Consider the following 18015-nt stretch of genomic DNA (forward strand, 5'->3'; position numbering starts at 1 on the left):
TTCTCGTATTGTTATCAAGTTCTTTAAGTCTGATTGCCATAGAAAAAACTGACTTTGCCATAAAAATCCAATATTAGCTCACTCATGAAACGTCAACAATCAAGATATCTTTAGTAATTTGGTTTATAAACGATTTAACTATCAATAAAGTACCATAAAAATAGTTTAAGTTTAGCAACAATCAATGTGAAAAAGAAATATGCTAGGATACGCATTAAACGTCACCCGTTAAAAATATCTTGGGTACCGCGCACAACGCGCGCGGTGCAACCAACTAGTAGATGTAAATAATATAAATTGGGGAGGGTAAATGAAAAAGTTAGTAGAAAATAAGGTGGACGAATAAGATAAGAAAAGAGAAAATATGGGGAGTCTCACCTTTGCGGATGCTCTTTGTTCACCTCAATTATTTGTTTGACAAAGGAGAACTATCTAATTTTAAAGCAGCCATGACTTAGTCAAAAGAATTTCAAGATGTAGATGATACACAATCTAGACATCCCTACAAATTAATGTGCTTAATGATAGTGAGATTGAGACATTAAGCAATGAGATTGGGGCCGTTGATAATAAACAAAGATTGGTTGTGACTTGTCAGATATACCCACATGATCCACACTTTGTATTAGCGCATCATCCAAATTCACACAGCATCTTTGTTCCTCTTTCGTAAAGAATTCCCCCTTTTTGTTGAAAAATTAGACTTTGATCCAAAGCTGTTTTCCAGCTTTCAATCACAGGCGGCGAAAAGGGCTTTTTGGTCCTACAAAATATGAATACATTCTACCTACAATAAAAAATTACCTTTCCAATAGAATTCTTTTATTTTATTTTCCTCAAAGATTTACATTTGTTATAAGAGGGAAAGACTATTCAAACCCCCCTTTTTTTTTCCAAATCAACTCTTGGCATTAAATTTTCAAGACATTTTCCTAAAAATTCGAAATTTTAGAAAAAGTTTATATAAATGTATTTGACTTTCGCAAATTATAATATCCGTCCTAATCATTTCTTTATGTGAAGTTTTACTTCGTAACATGAAAACCAAAAAATGAAATTCCTATATGGTATAAAAAGAGAAAAAACGACATGTACATATCAACGATTGCCAACTTCAATTACACAAAAACACTAAAATAGAAAAAATGAAAAAAATGTCGATACACAGAGAATAGACGTATCAAATTCTAATTTAACCGACATACCGAACTCATAAATCTCAACCTACAACCTTTGACGACATCGGACCACGAACTCGTCGGACACACGTCAAAATTTCGGACACTTGAACCCAAAAAACCCGTGTCTAACTTTCATCTTTTACGGCACGTGTCGACACGTGTCCATGGTATTTTGAGCCGTGTCCATGGTAACACCGCCTCCAAACGGAATCAAGTTGAATTTAAGTTAAATGGCGAGAATTGTTATATGGTTAAATTTTGAAATAAGTTGAATTGGAGACAAATGATGTTATTTAGACTAGTAATGAGATGTCGAAATAGATTGATTATAAGTTGGTTTTGGTTTTGGAAATGAGAATGAGTTATAATTAACGTAAGTTTTAATTTCACTTATTTAAATTTAATATTCAATACTTTTTCAAAAATAAAATCACACATATATAACTATAGAATATATATTTTATTAAATTTAAACCGTATAAAAGTGTCCCTAAATTTCATGGGATTGGCCTACAACTCGAACACAAAATAACCCGTCTCATGTCAAATGAACTTTTTGACAAAACCATTAAATCATTGTTTTCCAAACGTAAATTTCCCATTTTACCCTTTTATCCAATCGATTACCCTTTCAAAAGCTGCATTCCATCACTCTCACTCTCATTCTCACAACTTCATCTTCATCCCTCAAAAATATTAACACATTAATTACTCAAATAAACCCTAAAAAACAATGAGTTACAAAAAGTACGAAATAATCCAGCAAACTGCTTGGTCATCAAACCCATTCTTTCTCTCTCCTCCATTTCCGTCCTTCTTCCCTTCCGATGACCTCACCATCACCCCTCTTGACGTCATCACCCCGCCGTTATTCGACCCGTTTCTCACGGATCTGATCCAGATCGAAGAAACCACGCCGTTCTACAAACGGGTCACCAAGACAACCCAAACCCGGAAACCTAGCCCAACAGAGTTATACCTCCGGACCATATCAGACCGGGTCAGTTCGCTCGAGTCTCGGTTCGACCGGCTTCTGGCGTTGAAGGAAAAAGAGCAAAAGGAGAAGGAGAAGGAGAAGAAGAAGAAGTTGAAGGATGTGGATAGGAAGTACACGTGGACAGCTGAGATTAAAGGAGGTGAGGAGAGGAAGTACACGTGGAAGGCTGAGATTGAAGGAAAGAAAGGTGAGAGAAAGTATGAGTGGAGCAGTGAGATTAAAGGAAAGGGTGGTGATGATGATGTTAAGAAGTACACGTGGAAGGCTACTATTGGTGGAGAGAAGAAGAAAGAGAATGGTAAGGGTAAGAAGGAGAAGAAGAAGAAGAGTGAATGTGGAAGTGGGAGTGGGGCCCGCATTGTTGAGATTGAGGATGAGGATGAGGATGAGCCTGTTTTTGATCATCATAGGTCTCTTGTTTTGCGTCAGGTAATGCACATTGTTGTTTAAGACCGTCTTAAGTTTAAAGTCGAGTTCTTTTTATGTTATACAGTTATAATGAATATGTTGTCTTTTGTTTAAGACGAGTTTTTTTCATGCTATGAGGTTCATTTAACGATAGTTATGATGAAAGTGTTATCTTTTGCTTGAAAATGAGCTTTTTTTTATGTTATTAAGGTTCATTTAACGATAGACAGTGATGATGAATGTGACAGGTATTTTAATCTGAGTTACACAAATGATTGGGACGGAGGGAGTATGTTATAAGACGGTCAAAAGTCAAGATTTGTTGGTGTTATTGAGGTCTGATGTTGTAGGGTTTGGTGCTAATTAAGTATACAGCTTTGATTAATGTATGGTGGTAAATCAAGTAGATTTATTTGTTAATTTGATATACTCATTTAATAATAGAGATAATGACGTGGTTGTGTGCTTTTAAGCGCCTCATACAAGAAGTGTCGTTGTTTATTTAGTTGTGATCTGCAATGTGGATAATGTAGCACTCCTCGTTGGCGTATCTGAGAGTCTCTGATCGTGTGATGTATGATATGTGATGCTAGACGAGTGAAGATCTAAACTTTATGGCACCTTTGTTGATTGCGAAGATTAGTGGTGAATTGAATCTTGAGATTTTAGGTTTTGTGAACTTGTGATCGGGTCATGTTGATAACTTTGGTTAGGTATAGGCCGGTGTTTGATTCTGTTAATTTGGCATTCTGTGACCACAGCTTGATAAAGAAGATGGAAATCGAGAGAACGTTTGTTGAAGGATTTCTGGTTGATGTCTCTTATATGAGTGAGATATCGCCTATTAGTATCCTATGTTATATGTAGAGGGTCACATTTATAGTCTTTTGTGTTGGATAACATTTGATTATAAAAACCGGTACTTTAATGAATTATTAGGTTTTAATGTTGGTAAAGATCTTGGACTTGAAATGTTGCCAATTGCTGTTCTAAATTTCTGATTATTTTAGCTCAATTTTGTGTCCTTTGATCCCGCTATTGAATTTTGTGAGAGTTGGGCGTTTCTGAATATTGACTTCATTGATTTGTTTTATTTTGTTCAAGGCTTTTGCAAAAAGACCTGCCAAGAACAAGGGGAAGAAGAAGGAGCTATCACCCTTGACGCTGCTGTTTTGATCCAGAGGACCTTCAGGGCTTATCTTATTCGTAGGTCACAGGTCCTTCGTGCTCTACGAGAACTGGCAGTTGCAAAGACTAAGTTGAAAGAGCTGAGGGCATCGTTCCACAACTTCTCTTTCCGTAGTTGTATATCCCGTGATGCTGAGCAACGTCAGAAATTTTCGGAGAAGATCATTGTCCTGCTTCTCACTGTGGATGCTATCCAGGTGAGATCTCACATGCCTGTTTTAATTAGCATGGTAGTCATAGTACCTCCTGTTTTAACAAAACTGCGAGATGGTCTTTAGGTGATCCTTAATGAGAATTGTGTCAAAAATCGCATATAATGACTGTTGTCTCGGAATAAAAGGAATTGCAGCAAGTTTAGCGAGTAGTCGAGTACCCTTCCTGTCTGAAGAGTCTAATAGCTCCATTTGTTACCATTTCTGTATCTCTATGAACAATCTCCGCTTAAATCTGTTATCGCCGCTTGTGCTGTTGTGCATAATCCTATCTTGTTGATTTTTGGATGACAGGGAGTGGATATGATGGTGAGAGCTGCAAAGAGGTCAATGGTAGATGAGCTAGAGGCAATGCTCGATGTTGTAGACCCACAGCAACCTGGCAAATCTCTCTCAATGAGGAGGAGGACTTTCGACATGCCTAGCGGTGCCATCCAAAAAGAAATAGCAGAAGGTGTTGCCCAGGTTGTCCAAATGCTAGATGAAGAACACGCAACCTTCGAGGCCTGTGTCTAAGAATAAACCAGACTTTGCTGCATGATAAAGTCCATTTCATTTAGTTTGTTGTTGTTGTTGTATCTTTATAACTTAGAACAGTTGAATTTCCAGCCTGATCGCTTTGGTACTTAGTCCGTGTCTATGTTTTAGAAGCTATGGCTTCTTGAGAGGAGTTTCCTGCTACGTTTGCCATCTGTTGCTTTGATCGTGTTAATCTAATATCGCTTGTTGAACTTTTCAAATCGTTTTTTCTTTTGATCTTCTACATGGTTGTTTTTCGATATTTGATTAGCTTAATTGGAAAGCGGATGATAATCTCTGTTTCGAAATCCCTCAATGTCAGCAAGTGTCGCTGATTTCGGTACCACTTGAAACACTCCAGTCGTAAAATTTTTGAGATTTGCCAATAGTACTGTAAACTTTTTGCTGATTGCAAGACGGTTTAACATGAACATCATGTAAAACAGATCCGAATCACTAGAACATTAGGCCTCGTATAAGTGTAAAAGTAAAAAAACCGTTATAATATGCGCTTGTCCACCGTCTTGCAAAAGTATTTGTGTATGTATGATGTGATAGAAAAGATGCCAAAAAAATAAAGCTCAGCTGCGCATACAAGTCATCTTTAATCAGACAGACATGGCGAACCCTCGCTTGTAAATGCACCAGCCGGGAATCGAACCCGGGTCTGTACCGTGGCAGGGTACTATTCTACCACTAGACCACTGGTGCCTGTTGAATGTTAAGTTACTGAAAACTTATAAGACCTGTACAATGTGAGCGTAGCGGGAAAATAAAACAGATTATACATCATGATAATTTGATGTTTTAAAAGAATAAAAATCTAGCATTTGTAATAATGCCATTAAAAATATTGGAGTATATTGACGGTATTGGAGTGTACCGACAGAGACAACACCTACACGGAACACGACAATCAACAAAGCCCCTTTGGTGAACCAATGTGTCCCTTGGTGAAACAGTGTTATCATTATCAATAACCACCCCTTATATTATGTATAAATAAATAGACATTGTTGTAAACCAAACATAATGCAATTCATTAATAATATTAAAACTTGTATAATTTACATTTGTGTAATTTATCATGACATCAGAACCATCACGGCTCTTGATACCCGGACAAATTCCGCTGCATACTAAAATTGCATAAAACCTAAACGACATAAAACCCTCTTAATATAGCCCCACGGCTTGTATTGAAGGAATTGCCACAAAATGTTATTGTGCATTTGTGCACACTTTTACCCCTCAAATGACATATTCATTCAAACAATTGCATCAAAACCAAATTTGGTCTCATTGTATTTGAATTAACAACCGATGGTTCATGGAAACATTATCTATTTGGTAAACTGGCTTTCAAATTCAATGGTTGATTATTTACTATTCGCTTGGTTGAAATTATGAATTCGGGGTTTGATGAGCTCCTATTTTTATATTGTTTTGGCATCATTTGGAGCTCATTTAGTAACATTTGGTGACGGTTTTTGACGATTTTCACGTTATTTAACCAATTCCGGAGCACGATTTCTAGTGAAGAATGAGGAGCCAAGAGACCAAAAGAAACGTCCAAGGAAGGGTGAAGAACAAGCATTGAAGAAATACCATGAGAAAGCCTTCCAAGGATCAAGCAAAGCACGAAAGAAAAGCGCATTCCAGGCCAGAACTCGCACGATGCAAGTTTCCAGACCCCAGAACTCGCACGGTGCGAGTTTTCTGGGTTTGTTCCGTTTTGTGTTACGGGCTTTTCCTGTGTTAACCCCGTGATTATTAGGTTACGTTAGACTATATATAGGATGTTTTTCTCTAGGTTAAGATATCTTATGCTTACTTTTAATTAATCGAGTTGTAATTTGGGAATTATTCATCTTTTTTATTTGGGTTTAGTCTCCTATTCTTAATCCGGCTCAAAGGTGTAATCTTTGGTTGTAAGACTACTTAATCTTTCCTTAATTTTCATTATCATTGTTAATCCTTTGTGTTTATTGTTTGAATTTTGGAAACCTTGTTTACATTGAGTAATTAAGTGTGATTTCCTTGTTACTTAACCAAGTTCCTTAATTTATTGTTGTTGGGATTATTAAGTGTGATTTCCTTGTAATCTCATCTTTGCAACACCTTGTTATTATGCTAATGAATGTGATTTCTTCTTGGCTTAATAATCAAGTAAATGATTAACTTATAATTAGGCATTAATTGTGATTTCATTGTGTCTAATTACCCTTATTGAATCTCTAGTGCTCTTATCTTCTTATTAATTTGACCAATGTATGTGATTTCTACTTGGTAGGATTGATAAGTTGGGTTATTTGATTAAGTGTGATTTCCTTGTTATTTGGCCATTATTAAGGAGATTTTAAAGATTAATCTTCACAATAGGGTGATAATATATAATTAAATGATTGATTTTGTGGTTTTACTAACTAAAGTGTCTCACTTTATTGAGTCGGATTAAATCTCTCTCAAATTTGATAAATTTCCATCTTAAAACTCACTTGTTTGATTGCTTGTTGCTTACTCTTGTTTGATTTTTTGCCTTGCTCTTGTTACAATTGAACCCCAACCAAAACCCCCCCTTTTTTACATACTTGTTGTTGTTGAACTTGTCACAATTGTTCTAATTACTCTTTTGAATTCACCATTGCAAACCCCCTTCTCTTGGGTTCGATCACATTGCTTACTACTTTACTAGTTTAGAATTAGTATTAATTAGTACGTATTGTGGTATAATAAATTGTTAATTTGACCGTCTTAAATAGCGACGTTTTAGGCGTGTCAGGGTTCGAAAAGGATAACGTTCTCCCACAATTAAAATTTAACGGATGGTATTCCCGTTAAATTAAATTCGACGAGTTCGAAAAGAATGACATTTTCGTCACACTAAAATCAAACGAGTTCGAAAAGAATGGCGTTCTCGTTACATTGAAGATTTTACGGTTCAAAAAGAAAAACGTTTGATGGAAAATTTATCAGCGATTCTGCCTAGTCTCCACCTAATTGTCACGGAGATTACAAAAGCCCTGATAACGGGTGTACTTCAATCTCTTAGATAGCAAGACAAATGGTAGCAATTGATCAAGATTGCACCGAGATGGTGTAGTAACCACATTCATGATCTTCAGGATTTAATGTATGTGGTCGAGAGGTTCTACAAGAACATGTCTCTTATAAGCGGAAAATTAGCGGGTTCGAGAAGAATTGCGCTTCCCATTTGATTTAAAATGACGGGTCCGAAAAGCAAGGCGTTCACGATCAACTTAAATTTAGAGGGTTCGAAAAGAATGACGTTAAGCAAATATGACAAGGTCTGAAAAGAATGGCGTTTCTCGTTCATGATAAAAAAAAAAAAAAAAAAGTGTCAATATTGTACCGATAATAATGCACTGACTAATCGCGTAAAAGTGAGGATTTTTTTTTATATAGGTTACTTTACAAACTCATGAAATTTTTTGCAAATTGGCATGAGTTTGAGGGAGGGTATTGGAGTATATTGACGGTATTGGAGAGTACCAACAGAGATAAGACATACACGGAACGACAACCAACAAAGCCCCTTTGGTGAACCAATGTGTCCCTTGGTGAAACATTGTATCATTATCAATAACTACTCCTTATATTATGTATAAATAGACATTGTTGTAAATCAAACATAATGCAATTCATTAATAATAATTACACTTGTATAATTTACATTTGTGTAATTTATCAAAAAAAGATTTACAACATTAATTTGTTGTTTTTGTTTTGATTGACTTCCTAAATTACTTTTACAATATAGCGTGAATAGTGCTTTGTACTATTGGAAAAATTGGCTGATTTACCTAGTTAGAAGGTAATTTGTTGTGGTTTTGGTCAAATATTCCATTTCTTGTCTTTCATCTTTGTTGGACCTTTAGTCCTAATTAGTTGTTTTGATAATGACAGTAATGATTTGTATGTAGTGGACTTAATATTATAAATATATGCGTGTAGTTGTGTGCTTAAGTCTTAATTTAGAAAGGAACAATTACGATGACGCAAGCTTGAAGTTTGGACCAAGGAGGTACGACTTCAAGGACACTTGATCGTTGTATTCAAGCAAGATCAAGATCAGAAATCAACCACGAGACTCAAGATGAGAGACTTGTGAAGAGACGATTCGTTTACTGAAAATCTACTGAAAATTAGATAGTATAAGTCGTCATCCGGTAATGGTTTTACTTTGTTTGATTTAAAGGTTAGTGAAGTTATGACCTCATAGCCATAACTTCATTGTTAAACAAAAATGATGCGTTAATTTTTGGAAAATATATTTTTAATGTTTTATAAGAACACTACAAGAAATACACGTTTTTGAGACCGTTTTTTTGAGACCGCTGCAAAAAGTGGTTGCAAATTCGTCTTTAAGACCGCTGGTAGTCTCAAAAAAAATTTGTCGGTCTCAAAATTGGAACCGAAATCATATCAGTCGCAAAATGTCATTAGCAGTCTCAAAGTTGAGACCGTTTTGAAACTTTGAGACTATGGACAGTCTCAACTTGGACGCGCCAATATATTATTGAGACCGGGAACCTTTGTTTTATTATCTGTGACCGCTTTTATACGTTTGAGACTGATTTATTGGTTGCAATTCAATATTTTAGCTTAAAAAACAAAGTTACTTCCAATTTTCTTAATTCATTCACATCCCATATTCATTTCACTTAACCTCCCAACGCCGATGGCCTGCTACAGTGCTCTCCGAACGCTGACGAACGACTCTCTCAACGCCGTCGATCTGCTTCCCAATGGCGAGGAATCTTCGACCTGCACTCCCAACGTCGACGACCTTCTCTCTTCTTTCTCGCTCAACTCTTTTTCGTCCGGCATCTTAACTCGTTGTTATCCCGTGTCTCTAAACGCAGGTATTTTGACTAATTAAACTACAAATCTTTCAATCTTTCAATCAATTACAAAATGAATTATTATTTTGACTAATTAATTAATGTTTTGAAAGATGTTGATTGTTTAGGGTTAGGTTTGGAAAATTTTGATTAGATTAGGTTTGAAGGTTGATTCCCCATGGTGAAGTTGTTTCTTGGATTAATATTAACTTATGTGCATTGAATATTAATGTTTTGATTATTTAGGGTTAGATTTATTTCAGGTTCAAGTAAGATGTCTATTATAAGGTTTTATGCAAATTCAGATGATTTCCATTGATGTAGGAGGGATTTGTTCTGCCCAGATTACGATTTTAATGTGGTTTATCCACCACACACTCATTACACAGGCTTGCCCTTGTGCTGATCAATTTTGGTGAGTCATTATTAAGAGGTACATGTATATAATTAGTCCATACTCGTTAATACGTTATTTGAGTTTATTTACAATCGTTCCAATATGTCTTTTCATACCAGGTTTGGGAGATGATGTGTATCAAATTCGATTAGTGAGTCGATTAGACACTATTACCACTCCACCATAAATGAACTGGACCGAGACTCTAGAACGTGTACAAGATAATTGGTTCGACAACTTCAGCGTATGTATTACTTTGTATGCTGCTAATTTTTTGATTTAATGATATTATACATCAACTCAAACAAGTTATTTATGAAAGAATGTTGTATAAAATTTGGTCTTCCTTCTTTTCAAAAGTGACCGACGAGTTTATGCTTAAAATCATGTGCAGTCATTGGATGTCAACTATTTGTTTAGCCGTGATAGTCATTGAGCTAGATTCTGTTACTTGAACTCCCATGAGATTTATGGCTTGGATGGTGGGGATATCTGTTATATAGGTAGTATTATCTTGTTGCTTGAAAAGAAGTTATCCAGTTGCTTTGTATAGATAATTTTTGCTTCAAAGTTCAAAGATTAATTCTATGAATCATTTGTTTGGGCATTTGTTGTGAATGGCCTATTTTCTAATGTATTTACTGAGGTTGATGGGTGACGAATAATGAGATATTGAACTGTCTTAGAGGGTGAAAATCACATAACAATGACATTGAGTTGAAGCAGAGTACGGTTATTTATTGTCTAGAATACACAGTTAGTCTTAAGTCTTAACAGCTGTTTGTAGGTTAGGGCCGTTAGGCCGTTAGTTCATAACATGTCTGTTGATCCTTATTTCCTGTCACAAATTATGTTCGCCTTGTATTCTCTTCATTTCTGCATCCTTGAGGCTTTCAGACATCATATTTTCTTTCCTTTCCCTTATAATTTTATGGATGGTCAAATGATGTAAAGTCTGTTTGATTCGCCTTTGACAGATGCTCTTCTCAAGATGCTGTTGGAGTCAAGTTTGCCTTTAACTTCATTACTGGTAAGACTGTCTATTCTGAATTCATGTTAAACATTTCTTTTTGCTCGTAGTTTCCTTTTCTTAATTTGTAAGAATTGTAATTTGTGCAGTCGATACCACATAAGCTCTTATGCAATTTATTAAATAACTTATACTCATATTCTTATTTGCAGGAGTTTTTCAAATGGGATAAAAATTTAATGGCGGTGTACAGGATGTTTATAATGAGCATGCCCAAAAGCGTCGCAAAGGAATTTTTAGTCATGCTGTAAAAGATTGAGAAGAATGGAAAGAGGCTGAAGTGAATAAATGAGCAATGTTTGGTGTTACAAAAGGAAGAAGTAATGAAGACAATGGAACAACGTTTTCAACTAATGCAACAAGAACCTAAGTGTTTGGTTGTGTTGAACCTTGGATTAATTAGTTTGTAAACTTTCAAGTGTTGAATAGGTAAAATTGTTTGAATTTAATAGCTAAGTGTTGGATTGTATGGATGATGGTATTTCTTATAAATTGAGATTTGAAATTTATTTGGTCCTCTCGATTTTCTGTTTTTAGCTTATGTGGAGGATTTCATTTAATAGGTGAGTAAGAGAAATATTGAAACAGTGGGTTATATATTATAATTTTAATTTGAGACGGCTTTGCAAAATTTGAGTCTGCTTTGCAAAATTTGAGACCGACTGCCCAGTCTCAACCAGACTATAATATTAATTTTAATAGGGGATCTTGAGACCGAACACGGTCTCAAATTAGGGACTGTCTCTAGAGTTTGGGACTGCAACATAGCGGTCTCAAATTTGCGACCGTTACAAAGCAGATCCTAATTTTGGAATTTGTTACCAGTTTTTCGGACCGACAGTAGGCGGTCTCAAATTTGAAAAAGCGGTCTCAAAATCGGTTTTGAGACCGTTTTTCATATGTTTGAGACCGATATAGGCGGTCTCAAAAACGCGTGTTTCTTGTAGTGGAATGAGAGAGTATTTATTTAATTGGAATTATTTAATGAGAATTTAAGTTGAATAAACTATTGGTTTGTAACACGATATTTATGTCGTCATGCAACCTAAGGTTTCAACTAAATTCTATCTCGATTTGTTATAGGCTATGGAGGCCGAATGGACCGAATGGAATCCCTAGGGGCCTAAACCCTAGAGGTCGAAACCCTAGTGGTTGATCCAATCCCAAACCCTAGCCTCCTACTTGTTCGTCAAGTCATTTAGGGTTTTTGCACCTCCAGAATATTCTAAAACCCTAATTCCCTACAACTATAAATACCTCTCTTCATTCAACAATTAAAAGTGACACACATCTACACTTTTCAAGAGAAAAATATTTAAGCAAAAATTATTTGAGCTTTAATTCTTATTTTACAAATTGCTTATACAAAAGTTGCGCATCATATTTGTCAATCACTCAAAGAGAAATCGTTATAGGATACTAAGTACACAAATATATTATACTCACTCGCATAACGTGAGATTAGTATTTATCGTTGTACTTTTCTTAACGTAAGAGCAATCTAGAGTATTTATTGATACTCAATCTGAGTTATAATCATATAGTTGATTATACGAGTGGATTGATAATTTTTGTAATCCGTAGAAAGGTACTAAAAATTATTAATCGAGAATAGTGGGCGTAGGTTTCGACTTGTGAAACTGAACCACTTCAAAAATCCCGTGTGTCTCTCTTTCTCTCTTTCTTTATTTTTGTTATTTCGATTTTGCGCTTATTAGTATAATTAATTAATTGATTTTAATCAATAAAATCAAATAACTAATTTTACATCATATATTTCGAAAAAGTGGGCATCGTTTTTAATACTCAATTCACCCCCCCCCCCTCTTTCGTATTCCATCAATAGACTCCTCAATTGGTATCAGAACCTCGTGCTCTTGATAGCCTAACAACTAGAGTCCGATCTTTTTTGAGTCTATTTATCGTTTTTCATTGCATTTATTTTTTATCAAATGGATTCCAAACACCTTAAGTGTCCTATATTCAATGGGAAGAACTATGGTTTATGGAAAAATATGATGACCCATTTCATTAAAGGTAACGATTGGGAGTGCTGGTTGATTATCAAGAATGGTCCGAATAAGATCTTACTTGCAACCACTAATGGCACTACCGTCGAAAAGAATGAAGAGGATTATATTGAGGCAGATTATAAAAAGGCTGAGAAGAATTCAAAAGCAATAAGCTTATTTCAAAACGGTATGATTGCAACTGAATTCGATCGTTTCTCAACCAGTTCATCTGCCAAGGAAATATGGGATGGTCTAGAATTAGCTTATGAGGGAACCGATGTTGTCAAAAAGCAACGTATGGCATTACTAATGCGAAAATACGAGTTGTTTGCCATGGAGCAAAACGAGTCAGTTCACAGCATATCCTCTCGCTTTTCTAGAAGTTGCTAGAAAAATTCTTAGAAGTATGTCTCGCAGATGGAGACATAAAGTGTCTGTCATAGAAAAATGTAAGGACCTAACTTCGTTATCCTATCAGAAGCTACTCGGAACCTTAATGGCTCACGAGATTACTCTGAATCAGGATGAGGAGGAAGCTGGTACAAGCAAGAAGATGGCCTTACAAGCTGAGTCTAGCAAGACTGATGATTCTTCAGATATTGAAGATGAAACTGCATTGCTTATTAAACGTCTTAGGAAAAGGTCTTTCTTTCAAAATCAAAATAAGACAAATAACAAAATAAAGCAAACTTCCAAGAAAACTTCTGAGTCAAAAGGGTCTTTCTCTAACCGTGGATGCTTCAAGTGTGGTGATAATGATCACATGATCAAAGATTGCCCTACATGGAAGAAAATTAAAGACAAAAATCAACGTGACAAAACAAAGAGGGAATTCAAGCAAGTTATGATGGCATATTGTTGGGGAGACTTGGACTCTGAAGATGGCGAATCCGAAGATGAAGAAGAAACTGCCAATCTTTGCCTAAGCAGTGTCAGTCTTGACCTATTCTTCGACAGCGACAATGAAAGTAATGCTTTAAATGCTGAGATGTGTCTTGTTAGAAATTCAGATTCAGATTCAGAGGATGAAGAGGTAAGTTTTCTTGAACTCAAAAAGCAAATTAAGAAACTTTCTAAGAATAATTTAATTAAGTATTTTGAACAATCTCTTGATCATTGTCATGAACAAAGTCTAGAGTTAAAAGACCTTAAGGAACAAATTCTAGACATTGCTGAGGAAAACCAACTTCTAAAAGCCAAAGCCAAAAAGCTCAAATCTAAAGTTATGGCTACCCCAGCTATAACTTCAGACATGACAAATGCTAAGAAAAACGCTCTTGAATCAAAAGTTAAGGCTAGTGATGCCATAACTTCAGAGCTCAAACTCAACATTAAGCATCTTCAAGCTAGAGTTACAGCTAGTGATGCTATAACTTCTGAGTTGAAGAAAGTCAATGAGATTTTAAAAGATGAACTTAATGGCAAAGATAGTGTGGTTTCCGAACACAAGAGAGAAATTATATTTCTCTCTAAGCAATTGAAAGAAGCTAGTGATAGTATGTCTGAACTTAAGGAACAACATGAAAATGAGAAACGTGTCTTGAATGAACGTTTTGATAAATTTCGTGAAGACTTTGAGAAAGGTAACTCTTCCAAGGATGCAAGTGTAGATCATTCGAAATGCGAAAAAGAAATTGAGTCCTTGAAATAATTACTCTTACATGCACGAAAATTTCATGATAAATGGGAAGGAAGCACAAAAGTTTTAAACTTCCTTACTGAACAATCTGATAATAACATGAAGATAGGACTTGGTCATGAATGCTATAGCCGTAGAGACCATGATAAAAGCAAATCTAATCCTTCTGATCACGATTTCAGAAAAAGAAAATATGTTAATCTTCCAGAATACTTGATTTGCAATTATTGTGGCTCTACTGGACATATTCAAGTCAAGTGTGTCAAACTTGCTTCGGATAAGCAAAAGAATGTCGAAACTGTTAAGACTTGTGATTTCATAGTGGAAGATGATGTCTCAACTATAGATGAATCTAACGACAACGAAGAACGTAATAATGAGTTTAAATGGACTTATATGACTTTTGATTACTCATCTGTTCCTTCAAAATCAAACAAAATAAATGAGAATCGCAAACATACATTCAAGCCTATAGTTCATAACACTAAACCTAGAGCGTCTCATGAAGGTACTAGACCCAGAGCTACTTTTGTTAGAACAAAACCTAGAGTACCTTATGTTCCGATTGTTAGACAAAGACCAAGACAACCCAATGTTAAAGCCAAAAGAATAATAAGACAAGTATGGGTTAGAAAGGATCAAATATATAGAGTCACTAACCATAAAGGACCCAACTTAGCTTGGGTGCCTAAAAGTTGTATTTGATTCATTTGCAGGTATTAGTGAAATAAAATAATCTATGGTATCTCGACAGTGGATGCTCGCGACACATGACAGGAGACAGAAATATTTTTCTTTCACTAGAGCCCTTCTTTGGTGGCAAGGTTACTTTTGGAGATAACAAGAAGGGTAGGATTATTGGAGTAGAAAAAATTGGAATTTCAACCTCCCATTCAATCGATAAAGTATATCTGGTAAGTGGTCTTAAACATAACTTCCTCAGTATTTCTCAATTATGTGACAAAGGTAACAAAGTTGTTTTTCATGCCAATGTTTGTCGTATCATAATTGAAGGTAATAGTAATGTTTTACTTGAGGGTCACCGTATGAGGAATGTGTATATGATTGACTTAAATGTTGTCAATACAAATTCTTTCTCGTGTATGAAAGCAACCTCAGATGATTCTAGCATGTGGCACAAGAGGTTTGCACACATAAGTCCAACTATTTTAAATAAACTTAAGTCCATGGATTTAGTTGAAGGCTTGCCCTCAATTAAATTCGAGCAAGAGACAATGTGTGACTCATGTGCCCGCTGCCAACATGTTAGATCCTCATTTAAACCTAAAAGAGTAGTTAGCACTAAACGACCACTTGAGATGGTACACATGGATTTATGTGGACCTATGAAAGTTAGAAGCCGTGGTGGATCAAAGTATATATTTGTTCTAGTCGACGATTACTCAAGGTATGTCTGGCCAATCTTTCTTTCCTCTAAAGATGAAACTTTCGATGAATTTGTGGTGTTAATGAAGCTTGCCCAAAATAAATATGACAAAAAGCTTATTTCGATTCGGACGGATCACGGCACGGAATTTGATAATCAATTGTTTATAAAATTTTGTAGGGAAAATGGTGTGGGGCATAACTTCTCCGCATCATGTACCCCACAACAAAATGGTGTCGTGGAACGTATGAATCGAACCCTAGAGGATATGACTCGTACTATGCTTTTGTGTAGTGGCCTCCCTAGAAGTTTTTGGGCAGAAGCTGTCAGTACCGCATGCTATGTGCATATTAGAGTTATGATCCGACCTATTTTGAAAAAGACTCCCTATGAACTTTTAAGAGGGAGAAAACCCAATATATCACATCTCCGTTGCTTCGAGAGCAAATGCTTTGTTCACAATAATGGAAAAGACAATTTAGGAAAATTTGACCTCCGAAGTGACGAAGCTGTTTTTCTGGGATATTCGGATCATAGTAAAGCTTACAAAGTGTTCAATAAAAGAACCTTGCGCATAGAAGAAAGTGTTCATGTTCGCTTTGACGAAGATAATGTGTTTGATAAAGTTGAACATGAAGAAGAGGATCCAGATGAGCCCGATTTCTTCTTAGCAAGAAATGAGCCCTTAAATGAAGATGAAGATATTCAAGGTATCAGTGATGAACTAGATAATTCTGCAAACGATCCTAAGAGAAGTGATGAGTCCGTAGTTAATGATACTATTGACCCTTCCTTAGATAAGGAAAAAGATCTTGAAGTTATACCTAATGATGTTGTAACTTCCGATCCAAATCATGATATTTCTAATGAAGTTAGTGATACTTCTGAAGAAAATCCCGAGTCCAACTCAGGGGGAACAAGTCATGATTCTTCGTCTGCAGATGATGCTAGTCCATCAAATGATAATGAGCCTAGAGTTCTCATAAAGTGGAAACATCAAAGCTCCCACCCTTTGGACAAAATCCTAGGGGATCTAGAACAAGGCATTAAAACTAGAAGGTCCTTGAATAATTTCTGCTCATTCTTTTCTTTTCTATCAACCATTGAACCTACCAATATCAAAGAAGCTCTTGCTGAACCTGATTGGATAACTTGTAATACCCGGAAAAATATATATTTTACTAAATAATTTAGAGTATTATAATAATGATATTTAGTTAAGATATTTATATTGTTACATAAGGCTAATTATTGTCATATTTATCCAATAATAGGATTTGTACAAGTTTACCTTTCTTCGTAATTAAGAAAGAAGAAGTAAAGATCAACTTGAGTTTGTAAACCTCCATGATCACGTAGCATTGCCACCGACATATGTTGGCTATAAATAGCCCATCACCCTTCATTTCATTCTAATTATTTCACACATACAAATTCACTATTATTTCTAATAACTAGGTTCCCTCGATAAAATAAGGTATGATTTCGGGACCCTTCGTCGTAGAAATAAGTAATAATGTAGTGATTATTGTATAATATTATCGACCGCATAATGTTATATTATCATTATGTTACTCACATGTTATCTTAATTGTCTTTGTATGAACATATGACGGTCATGTTAATACTTCTGTTATAATGTACTATTGGCCAATTGAACATTCGGGATACGATTACGGGAAATAGATGACATTATAAATTTATCCTGTGTACATAGAAGGGGGCACTGCCTCATGTGAACTACAGTTCTGATTATTACTGGTGAAAGTGCCAGGGGGTTTACACGGGTCTTAGACTCGGGATCCTGTGTACATGGAGGAGGGCTTAGCCCAGGGGAGTTTCTACTCCGTAATGTCTCTCTATTCAGTAATGGTAGACCGGTATAATTGTAAAGTGAGTTATTGCATTCTAAAATGACAGGTTGTGCATGTCTATTTTTAATAATTATTTGACTGTATTCATATGACCTATTTTCTATACTTGTGAGATGTGAATTGAGTAAATTATTAAAATGGAGGTAAGTAGGTTCGGTGGAGGTGACCGGAGTCATACTCAGCCTGTGGTTGGCTGATTCCGTTACTTTCATTCCTTTTCAGGTACAAGTGTCGGAGAAGGACAAGTGTGAGGAATTTCAGATAGGATGAATGACCTAATAGGATGAATAATGTAATCAAGTTATT

At 35.6% G+C, this 18015-nt stretch overlaps 2 protein-coding genes and 1 non-coding gene across 10 annotated transcripts; 2 read left to right on the forward strand and 1 right to left on the reverse strand.

Moving 5' to 3' along the window:
• Positions 1 to 1825: 1825 nt before the first annotated feature.
• On the forward strand, positions 1826 to 4726 carry LOC141617956 (uncharacterized). The gene is given in 4 exon segments (XM_074435087.1): positions 1826 to 2607; positions 3691 to 3742; positions 3745 to 3971; positions 4281 to 4726. Coding segments are annotated over 4 exon segments (1194 nt in total). The 5' UTR covers positions 1826 to 1914; the 3' UTR covers positions 4503 to 4726.
• Positions 4727 to 5145: 419 nt separating this feature from the next.
• TRNAG-GCC (transfer RNA glycine (anticodon GCC)) lies at positions 5146 to 5216 on the reverse strand. Its single transcript has one exon. It is a non-coding gene; the product is annotated as a tRNA-Gly (tRNA).
• A 3753-nt stretch (positions 5217 to 8969) lies between these two features.
• LOC141617948 (uncharacterized) lies at positions 8970 to 11306 on the forward strand. Of its 8 annotated transcripts, none has more exons than XR_012531254.1 (5): positions 8978 to 9391; positions 9695 to 9803; positions 9887 to 10011; positions 10745 to 10797; positions 10950 to 11306. XR_012531254.1 is itself a non-coding variant. In XM_074435076.1 (3 exons), exons 1-3 carry the CDS (start codon positions 9208 to 9210, stop codon positions 11054 to 11056), a joined length of 303 nt encoding a protein of 100 aa, XP_074291177.1. In that variant the 5' UTR covers positions 8994 to 9207; the 3' UTR covers positions 11057 to 11306. The 8 variants fall into 8 exon arrangements, 2 of the variants coding, with proteins under 2 accessions (XP_074291177.1, XP_074291176.1); XR_012531252.1 differs by having other exon boundaries at positions 8993 to 9391; positions 9623 to 9785; XR_012531253.1 differs by having other exon boundaries at positions 8996 to 9391; positions 9634 to 9785.
• The last annotated feature ends 6709 nt before the right edge of the window (positions 11307 to 18015 follow it).

This window comes from Silene latifolia, chromosome X (genome assembly GCF_048544455.1).
Source record: "Silene latifolia isolate original U9 population chromosome X, ASM4854445v1, whole genome shotgun sequence".
Taxonomy (NCBI): domain Eukaryota; kingdom Viridiplantae; phylum Streptophyta; class Magnoliopsida; order Caryophyllales; family Caryophyllaceae; genus Silene; species Silene latifolia.

Excerpts from the sequence above, each read along its gene's own strand:
- LOC141617948 (XM_074435075.1), top strand. The coding sequence starts at position 9,208 with ATGGCCTGCTACAGTGCTCTCCGAACGCTGACGAACGACTCTCTCAAC. Across the intron at positions 9,392-10,744 it reads TCCCGTGTCTCTAAACGCAG|ATGCTCTTCTCAAGATGCTG; the intron begins GTATTTTGACTA and ends CGCCTTTGACAG. Across the intron at positions 10,798-10,949 it reads TGCCTTTAACTTCATTACTG|GAGTTTTTCAAATGGGATAA; the intron begins GTAAGACTGTCT and ends TCTTATTTGCAG.